Source organism: Sodiomyces alkalinus (assembly GCF_003711515.1).
Source record: "Sodiomyces alkalinus F11 unplaced genomic scaffold SODALscaffold_6, whole genome shotgun sequence".
NCBI classification, from domain to species: domain Eukaryota; kingdom Fungi; phylum Ascomycota; class Sordariomycetes; order Glomerellales; family Plectosphaerellaceae; genus Sodiomyces; species Sodiomyces alkalinus.
Window position 1 is genome coordinate 662,534 of NW_021167084.1, and position 10,694 is coordinate 673,227.

The following is a 10,694-nucleotide window of genomic DNA, read 5'->3' on the forward strand; positions in this document are numbered from 1 at the left end:
CTTTAAACAGTAGGAATAGTCCTACTAGTAGGGGCACGGCTCGGGACTACCTAAATAAGTTCTAAGGCCACTAAACCTTAAATAGGTTTTTAAGTATAAGGTCGATTCTACTAGTTATATTAATAAGTTTAAGGCACGCCTATATATTCGAGGGGATTAATAGCCTAATAACCACCTTAACGTCTACGCCTCTACCCTCGCTAGAAGGACCTTTAGGTTACTAATAAGTATTATAGCCTACTTCGATCTCGAGACTCGGTAACTTAACGCCGTTAACGTATTCACTAATACCCTGCTTAACGAGGAAATCTATATTAAGGACCCCCTTAGTTAGCAGTTACTCTAGTCGGCTATAGGCCTTAAATCCCACGAATAGCTCGAAGACTTTTTAAAGTAACGCCCTCCCATATAACGCAGAGGGATTTAACGGCTATACCGGGCGTTATATAGCCTTTAGCGTTCCCTAAAACTATAGCACTAACAGCTCTCTTCTGTACTAAGTAAGTACGGTTTAAAGTAATTAACCGAAAACAATTACGTCTTTAAGAATAAGGTCCTAATTACTTTCTTTTACGTTAACGATATTATCCTAATCTACTATAAGGAATATTAATCTACTACTAATAATCTAGTATAGAAGATATAGAAAAGCTTCTAAGTCAGAGATCTAAGACCACTTAAGTATTTCCTTAGAATCCGCGTAGGACGCGATCGTTAATAACGTAAGCTATAGTTATCGCTTAATAACTATATTATCGATAAAATAAAGGCGTTATAGGTGGATTATAGAGGTTATAGAGTTAAAAGCCTTTTCCTTATCCTAATATTCTATAGCCTACCAACTAATAAGTCTCCGAAGAATTAATCTATCTATATCTTCGGAAAGTCGGTTTTATTAACTACGCCGCCTATTAAACCCGGCCTAATATCTCTAAAGCTACTTCGAGGCTTACCGAATTTAGCACTAACCCTTTAAAACAGTATCACGAAGCTGCCGATAGGTGCCTAAAATATCTCGGCTCGATAAAGACCCTATACCTTTACTTCGGACCACGCAAAGACCACTAAAAGCCTATACTCTTCTATACCTCTAACGCCGCCTTCGCGGATAATCGTAAGACTAGGTATAGCTTTATAAGGGTACACGACCCTCCTATTCGGGGGTCCTATAGACTAGAAGGCTAATAAATAAATAAGCGTCGTAATCTCTAGTACTAAAGCCGAGCTTATAGCGCTTTTTACTACTACTAGGCAGTATATCGCGATAAGGCGTCTAATAAAGGACCTTACCCTTATAAAGAGGAACCACTAACTATATACTACGATAATTAATAAACTAAGTAACTACTAGAGTCGCCACGGCCTTAGGTTACCTTAAAATTAAAGTATCTCGATATCCACGCCCTTTAGATCCGATAAACCGTTTAAAAGGGGACTATCGCGATTAATTAGATCGCCACTAATAATCTAGTCAGCGATAGCCTTATAAAGGTACTTCCCCCGCAGAAACACAGGGCGTTTATATATCTGCTTAGTATAGAGGTCCCGCCGAAATAGGATTCAAGTAATTAATAAGAATAACGTTCTTCTATTACGTTTTTAATTAAAGGAAATCGGTTAATTAGACCGTTATTGTAATTGTTTTTATACCCCTATAGACTATTATTTAGATACTGCTTTTAACACTTTTTAACTGCTTTTTAGCTTTAACGCCTTTAACACCGTTAATTAATATCTAGGCCGATTTTACCCTAGATTTACGGCTTCAAATTAAGCAGAATAGTTAGAATTAATTCTGCAGTTCTAGGAGGGTATATTAGATACCCACAGCCACCTTATCAAGGTATAATAAACCATATTATATTAGACGTGTAGAGTACCTCGCTCCTATATATCCACCCTTATTTCCCCTGCTTTTTCCGTATAGTTAGACATCCCCATAAAGTATCATAAACTTCACTTAGATGAATACACACATAATTCCGCGTACCTTATTTATGTTCTGACAACAACCATTACACCGATCCGTTCACCCCATATCTTTTCCATATCCGTATATATTCTTTAAAACGCATACTATACTATTATTACATACTAGTAATGATATACTGAATATTGCAGATAGAAAAAAGAAATTATCCGTCTCAAGTATCTGTGTCAGACCAAAAACGTACCGCTACACCAAAAGGGAATTCCTCCACTTGTGTAGGTGTCTTATACAAGGTAGTGTAACAATCTGCGTAAGGTACTGAAACATCGGAACGACGACCAACCATGCCGCCTACCGGTTCCCGTTCTCACCACCTTATTCCCGTTGGCATTATCGTACTCCCTGCGCATTAATGAAGGCTCGATTTTGTTTTCCGAAATTTGGGAGGGAAAATACTCGTAGCACCTCAACAATGAACATGTTCCATTGCAATTTATTCTTGTCAATTGATGATGGAGAGGGAGTCTAAGTTTATGATAGGTAGTAGATGATATACCCAGCCATATACCCACTTCATACACTCTAACCCCTGTTTAATTGTTCAAAGTGTACTTACGGAGCCTGAATACATTAATAGTATCGCGATAACGAGCGGAGTAGAATATAACTAGATACATTAAGAGCAGGGATTTTTCTATATAAAATACAGGGGTTTAGATATACTAAACCAGGGGTACTTAGAATTCTGTTAATCCACCCTATAGCTCCTTAACACGTTTAAGTCTATATAGTATCGAAGTAATAAAGGACGTTAATAACTCTATAGGAACCGCCTCCCACGTAGCGTATATAGCGGCTTTAAGCGCGTAACCCGTAGGGCGTTATAGATAGTTAGTTATTATCTATCTTTTTATCTAGGTCTATATATTTTCGATCGGATTAAGGTCCGGGCTATAGGGTAGCCACTTAATCTAATCTGCCGTCTTATACTATCGCTCCTAGATCTTCTTTTAGGTGTATGTTAATGTAGAGATATAAGAGCTATCATATTAGAGAACCCGTTTCGGATCCTATAGCTAAAACTAATATAAAAGTAGAAGGATATACTCGCAGAAATTCTTACTTTTTATTATCTTCTATTCCTTCTTCTATATAAGATCTAGCCCTTTATACGTGCTAGTAGAATAGCCCTAAAATATCTAGCCCTTCGCCCGTATCTTCGGTTATAGGAAATCTTTAACACGTTCTTTGGGAAAGATCGTGATATATCGCTTTAAAGGCAGGCCTATAACCTAAGTCTTATCGGTCTAGATCTAACGATTCTAATCTTTAACGGTTAGGTAATCGTATTATTCGGTAAAGATACGGCGTTACTAGCGGTCGCGGGAATCCAGGGCTATTTTCGTAGGCTATAGGACCCTCTTAGTACTTATCGCTACTAGGGTACTCTAGATAGCCTTATTACTAAAGCTTTAAAGGAAAGGAATAGCTTACTAAAGCTTACTTAGGGGTATAAACCTCTTACTCTTTAAGGGCGTGTAAATTACCCGTTATAACGCCTCTTTAAACGGCTATAGAATAGCTCGCCGGCGGCCTTTAAGATAGTGACTAGGTTATAGGCGTTAGGTATTAAGAGTCTATTAAACCTGCCTTCTTATTAACCTAAGGATTTCTACGACTTTAGATTATATCTTATTTACTAGGTAATAGAGGTAATTAATCCGTATATAGTCCTTATAGGCTATACACTTTGCGGGGGATATCTAGGAACGGCTAGGTATATTTTCGGTAGAAGAAGTCGCGGATCTATTACTCGGAGAGGATAAGGGGTAAGGCCAGGTAAACTAACGCTACTGCTATTAAATAGGTTAGAATATAATAAAGGAAAGGAAGGGAAAGAATATACTAGCTTAGCGAGGCGTTTTAGGTTAATTAGTAAGCAGCTATTTAAGTCCACGGCGATGTTGATCGGCTTATGCCTCCTTTATAGGATCGTAAACAGGAGGCTTAAAATAGCCAGAATTATCCTCGCCCTTATTCTTTTCCTAGGACTACTCGGGAACCAGAGGGCTATTTTAGCTATAATTTTCCCTATTCGAACCCGGTATTATGTAGGGATTAGAATAGGATTTAGATTAACGTTAGCGATATAGGCAGTTACTGCTTCCACACTTCCCTCGATTCCTCTTATACGTGTAGGCATAACTATATAAAAGCCACGGTAGCTTTTAAGGTATCGTATTAGTCCTTAAAAAAGAATCGGAAAACACTTTTTATATAAGAATTCCAAGTACTAACTAAATCTTTCGCATACAAAATAACTATAGATTAATTCCAGGTTAACTTATAGATATTTAGTGATAGTGTTGAAAATTTTTATATCGTAGGTGCTGTTAGTGCAGGTACATTTCTCGAACCTTCTTAATTTTCCTAAAAGGGTAGATTGTGAATGTACCCCATTGAACAATTAAACAGGGGTTGTATGGTATAGTGCCAAGGCCCGGCAATAGGGGAGGACATCAAGTTAGGCTGCCTTGCATGCCCAAGGTAATTATAAGAGAACCCAAACTTGTGCTAGACCTCGTATTCCGACCCAAGCTTCATCTTCTCGAATTGCTCTATCGTCCTCTGGTAGTTCTCTGTCGCTGCTCGTGCATCGGCCAGCTTCTTCCTCTCTGCTGTGAGTACGACGTCACTGACTTTGTCTTCAAAGCCTTCCTTGGACATCAACTCCTCTTGCTTCTTTACGAATCCCTGGCTCTTCAGAAGCTTCGTTTGCACTTTCTTGATCTCCGCATCTAGGTTAGTGAGGCGGGATCCGAGTTCAAGGAAGACAGATATGTCCGCAGTCAGAACGAAGACGGCGCAGCCATCAGGGATCGCGTCGCCATTGGCATCAGGTCCTACGACCTTAACCTCCGCAACACCTTTTCCACAGAGAGATTTAATAGCTGGGGTTTGCTCCTCGATCTTGGTGTAGGCGTCCGTCGCAGAGGCTTTGATGAAAGCCAACCCATCCGAACGCACTCCATACTCAGAAGTAAGAGAGCGGATTGCCTGTGCACACTGCAGACCAAGCTCGTAATCGCGGGCATCTGCTTCAAATTCGAGGGCTGGGTCATGAACGGGGTAAGACGCTAGCATGATTGTCGGTGTCGTATCACCCTCGTGCTTCGGCAACCGTTGCCATAGCTCTTCTGTAATGAAAGGCATGAACGGATGCATGAGACGCAAAGCAACGTCCAACGCTTGGTAAAGAGTCTGTTGGACGCTGGCTTGGGCCTCGGGCGTCCCGTCGGTAAGAAGACTCTTGCTGTTTTCCTATTCAAAAAGCATCAACGACTGGGATTTTCGGCCTTCAGTTGTTGAACCATGGTAACTTACAATAAAGATGTCGCAAAGTTCGTCATAGAAAAACCTAAACAGACCATGAGCCCATGTTCCATGCGTTATTGTCGCGGATATAACACTCACTGGTATGCGAATTGTGTACTCTTGGAGAACTCGCGTGCCTCCAGGGACTCGTTGATCCCCTTGACAGCTGCATTCATGCGGTGCAAAATCCACCGCTCGGGCATGGAAAGCTTCGTCGTATCGCGGTTGGCCACAGGAGTGAAGTTCTCCGGCAGACGACCGAGTACGTATTTGCTTGCCTGCCAGATCTTGTTGCAGAAGCGACGATAAGCATGCATGACTTTGATATCAAAACTGATATCTCCTCCTGGACAAAAACGCAGTTATCATGTCAGTACAAAAACGAAAAAGAGCTCCAACAATGTACGAGTCGGGGCTACATACCACCAGTGGTATACGAGATCAAGGTCAACCGAAGCGCGTCAGCTCCACACTCGGGAATGCCGCCGGGGAAGGCGGTCTTCTGATACTTGATGGCGCGGCTGACTTCGTCCTCCTTCAGGTTGCCCACGTAGAGTTTTGCATGCAGCTCGTCTAGATCAATGCCGGAGATGATGTCGAGAGGATCGATGACATTGCCAAGTGACTTGCTCATCTTTCTCCCTTCCGAGTCGCGAATCAGGCTGTGGCAATACACCTCCTTAAAGGGAACGCGGCCGGTGAGCTTCAGGCTTAGCATAATCATGCGTGCTACCCAGAAGAACAAAATATCCCAACCAGTCTCGAGAAGACTGGTAGGGAAGAACTGTTTGAAGTCCAAGCTCTCCGTGTTAGGCCAGCCTAGAGTAGACATGGGCCACAGGCCGGAACTGAACCAGGTGTCTAGACAGTCGGGATCTTGCTCGAGACGGAACTTTCTACCCGAATATTTCGCTTCGGCTTTTGTCTGTGCTTCCTCTGGGCTCCTCGCAGCAATCCACGCCGAACCGTCCGACTCAGCAACATCTTCACCTTCAAGGATTACACGATATGCTGGGATTCGATGTCCCCACCTGCAAACAAGAACAGAGGTTAGACAGCAAATCAGCTGGCGTTTTCGGGGTAGCTTACCAGAGTTGTCTTGAGATACACCAGTCATTTACCGAAGACATCCAGCGGCGGTACGATTTGTTGGCGCTCTCGGGACTGATCTTGATCTCGCCCTTGTCCACAACTTCCAAGGCGGCGTCTGCCATCCCCTTCATCTGCATCCACCATTGAGGTTTGATGATTGGCTCAATTACATCCTTGGACTTCTCGCAGAGCGGAATTTTCATCGGGTTTGGTTCCTTCTTGACAAAAAGTCCCAGTTTGGTCAGTTCTTCAACGACGGTGTATCTGGCATCAAAGCGCCTCTGGCCTTGGAACTTAGGGCCGGCGTTGGCGTTCAGCGTGCCATCATCGTTCAGGATGTTGATAAACTCGAGCCCGTGAGCTTTGCCCATCAAATAATCGTTGGGGTCATGGGCCGGCGTCAACTTGACAGCACCAGTACCAAAAGCGGGGTCCACGAACTTGCTGTCTGCAACAATTTTCAGGCGGCTAGGGAGCGTTAGCAATGACATGAAAGCTCTTCCGTGGACCCGAGATCAAGGCCTTGGGAAAACAGTGAAGAAACGGAAAAGTAGGGGGGACTGGGATCGACATAGGCTCCAGACATACCGATCTACAAACGGATGTATGGCGTATTTGCCAATGAGATGGGTATAACGCTCGTCGTCAGGATGCACCGCAATGCCTGTGTCACCCAACATCGTCTCTGGACGGGTCGTCGCGACCTCAATGGTCATGTCCGTGCCTTCGATTTGGTACTTGAAGTGCGTGAGAACACCAAATTCGACCTTCCGCTCGTATCCGGGGACGGTAAGCATCGTGCGGCCAGTGATCTCCCTGTTCTCCACCTCCAGGGTGCTCAGGGCCGTGTTGAGGGCGGTGCACCAGTTAACCAGCCGACTGGACCTGTAAATAAGACCCTCGTCGTGCAAGCGACAGAATGTTTCGGCAGTAGCCGCACTCAAGTTCTTATCCATGGTGAAAGCTTCCCGAGACCAGTCCATGCTTCCTCCCATGAGCTTCTGGGCGTTGTTTATGCGCTGGTGGTACTCATCTTTCCAGACCCACACCTTCTTGACGAACTCCTCACGGCCCAAGTCGATGCGCGTCTTTTGCTCCTTTTTCCATAACATCTTCTCCACAACGGACTGTGTGGAAATGCCGGCATGATCACAGCCAGGTACCCAAAGCGTGGTGAAGCCCCTAGTAGGAATTAGTCAAGAAAAAGCCAACGAGGCATCACCCGCGCACTCCTCCAGCTCACCTCATGCGATGCCACCTGATGAGAGTATCTTGCAGCGAATTGGCTAGCGCATGGCCACAATGGAGCGCGCCAGTGACGTTTGGCGGTGGCAGAGGAATGACAAATGTGCCGGCGGCATCTGAGCCCTGTTTGCAGGCCTCGGGTTTGAAGAAGCCGCTCTTCTCCCACCATTGGTACCAGGCAGCCTCGACGGCGCTTGGATTATAGGCGGAGAAGTGAGGATGGTCAAAGGAATGGAGAGCTTTCTTTTCTCCAAGAGGCGTGTCGTTTTCGAAGGGCGGGAGAGGAAGTTGGGACTCGGCCTTCGAGGACTGAGGTTTGGATTTTTCCTGGCTCGGCTTCTCCTGCTTTTGCTTGTTTTGTTTCGCGGCGTATCTTGCTGCCTTTTCAGCAGCCTTTTCAGCTTTGAGCTTTTCCTTCAACTCTGTGGGAAGCAATGGTGTCAGCCAGCAGTCTCTTGCACACGCAGACTATCATAGTAGAAGTTGGGGTATCACCATTCTTGGAGGAACTCGAAGGTGCCGCCATCTTGAGGTTCCTGCTAAGAATCGCATGCGGTACTCGTACGGACGATCTAGTGGTAACGATGGGGCGGGCAAGGATAATAAAGCCGCGCTGGAAGTTGTGGACGCTGTGTCGGGGTCGTGGCCACAGCATGTAGCCTGAATTTTCTCGGCGCGGAAAGTACGATGAAAACTGCGGCAGCAAGCGGGGTGGAGGGGTCGTTGCCGGCGAGGGGAGCGGGGGGTACGTCCAGTGAGTGACTCAGCCTCTCTCCACGGGCTACTCGCTCGGTATGACTCTTATTAAGTGTCAATCGGTCCTTCGCATCGCATACCAAAGTACCACTCAGTAAGGTAGCGTGTCAATCTCCGTAACGTCTCTGTATCCGTAGTACTTTGCTTCGTCAAATGCGTGTGGCGATGTTCGAGAACCCCGGTAACAGATTATTGGAACTCCTGGTCGTGCAAAGTAATTACTATCCGTACTTTGTACGGAGTATTATATGAAGGTTCGATGATTTTTTAGGGGATCATTATTCTTTCTATCCATTAATGATCAACTTCTATCACTACGAAATTACCTATATCTAATGACTTGACTTGGTCAATCCAAGGCATCAATAATCCGTACCGAGCTCACGTGCCTGATAAAGATACCGACCCTGGAAGAGTTGCTTGTATGGGGTGGAGTATAGGTAGAGACATTCTTCATGTCAGGTACTTCCTACGCGTGAGTTCGCGTCCTGATTCCAGGTACCAGCTACCTTAGACAACGTTCGCATTGCCAGGGATGTGAGAGGATAAATGTGTCATTTTCACTCTCATTCAATGCGGTAAGATACTCGACCATATAATAGAGTACCGGTCTTCCGCCAACCCCTGTTCGGTCTTCCGGGTCTTCTTAAACCCTTTCTGGATTAGATAATCCACTATATCTCCACTACCCGAAATTAGGTGGGTTTCCTAGGGGTCTCGATATATATAATTTAATCTAAGAAATAGTATACAGGTTACCTTAGCCTGTTATTACCGTAAGAACTTAATAAACTCGACCTTACGCTAACTAGCGCTATACCGCTTATAATAAAAGCCCTATTTCTAGAAAGTTATCCTATTAGATAGCAGAGAATGAAAGTACCGATCTTAGATATTATCGCTTCGGTTATTAGATAAGCGCTCCGAATACTATATTTTAATTAGTTTATTTTAGAAAAGCCTAGTATTAGGTGCCTATAGCAGTGGTTATAATAGGACCCTAGTATAAACCTATAGGGGTCTAGGCGTATTCTTAGTCTAAGACCCCTTAAGGTATAAATAAAGCAGTTATTATATATAGTAAATAGAATAGTCCCTCGAAGTAAATAAGGCAGCCCTTAAGGAAGCAAATAAGTAGTCCTTAAGGGGTAGCGGAACGTAGTCTTAAGGAGCGGAGGAGCCTCCCCTTTAAAGAGAGAGGCTAGCGATTAATCTAACTCTTTAGCTATACCCACGTTCTGACTATATTATAATCCTATTATAATTATACCTAGTTCCTTGCTTAACCCTACCTTTTCACTCTTTACGACTACCTATTTAATATTGTAATCGCTCTACCCTTTAAGGGCGCGAAGACTATTAAGGAGAGTCACTAAGATATCTAACTATTACAAAATAAACGATCCTACCTTTAATGTTTACGAGGCTGCTAGTTAGTTCGAGCGATAGCTCCGAGATAGCGAGACCGCCTTTATAAACGACGCCTATAACTCCGCCGATAAGGAATATAACGGGAATATGCCGGGAACTAATACTGCCCCTATACCTACTACTATACCGGTACCTATCCTTATATCTACTACCGCTTCTATCCCTGTCGCTGGTATTACCTCTACTACTAGCCCTGCCTCTGCCCCTATTACTATCCCTATTCCTCCTATAACCACGATAGGATAGGCGTATAACCCTAATCTGCCCCTTTACGTAGACGTTAACCCAGCTATACTAACTAATAAATAACTAGATAAACGCGTTAAATAGATAAAGATATAGAACCACTGTAAGCGTAAGCTCGCGTACCTTACTAAGCTAGAGGCGGATACTACCGCCGCTATTACTACCGCCGCCGCCGCTATTAATCCTAACCCGGCTAATATTACCTATTATCGTATAGCTAAGCCTTAGCGCCGTATTATCGTAACCCTAATAGGATCCTAGTATACCCACGATATATTTATAACGTCTTCTATACACGCATCCGCTATATAGGCTAAGTTTAATTTCCCTTTACCTAAATAGGATAGCGTATCCTAGGCTAAGTATCGTATATTTATCTAGGAGATAAATTAGCGGTTTAACCTAGATTCCTAGTCCTTCCCCACGGATACTATAAAGAATTACTTTATTATATCGTGCCTCCCCTATTACCTTAAGGAACGCTAGTAGGCTAAACTACGATATAAGTACGATAGCGACTTTACTAGAGTTAGCTAGGCCGCCCTATAAGCCTGGCTATCCTGTTAGGTTAACGATAACGATACCCGCCTACGAGAAGTAGCGGTATAGATCTAAAGCG

The 10,694-nt window shown here is 44.0% G+C and overlaps 1 protein-coding gene across 1 annotated transcript; it reads right to left on the reverse strand.

The window, feature by feature from the left end:
- Positions 1-4,504: 4,504 nt before the first annotated feature.
- Positions 4,505-8,168, reverse strand: SODALDRAFT_340233 (valyl-tRNA synthetase; the record flags this gene model as incomplete). The annotated part of the gene is made up of 8 exons (XM_028612930.1): positions 4,505-5,251; positions 5,315-5,348; positions 5,405-5,651; positions 5,729-6,336; positions 6,416-6,865; positions 6,986-7,579; positions 7,641-8,064; positions 8,138-8,168. The coding sequence occupies 8 exons, from the start codon at positions 8,166-8,168 to the stop codon at positions 4,505-4,507; spliced, it is 3,135 nt and encodes a 1,044-aa protein (XP_028465716.1).
- Between the last annotated feature and the right edge of the window lie 2,526 nt (positions 8,169-10,694).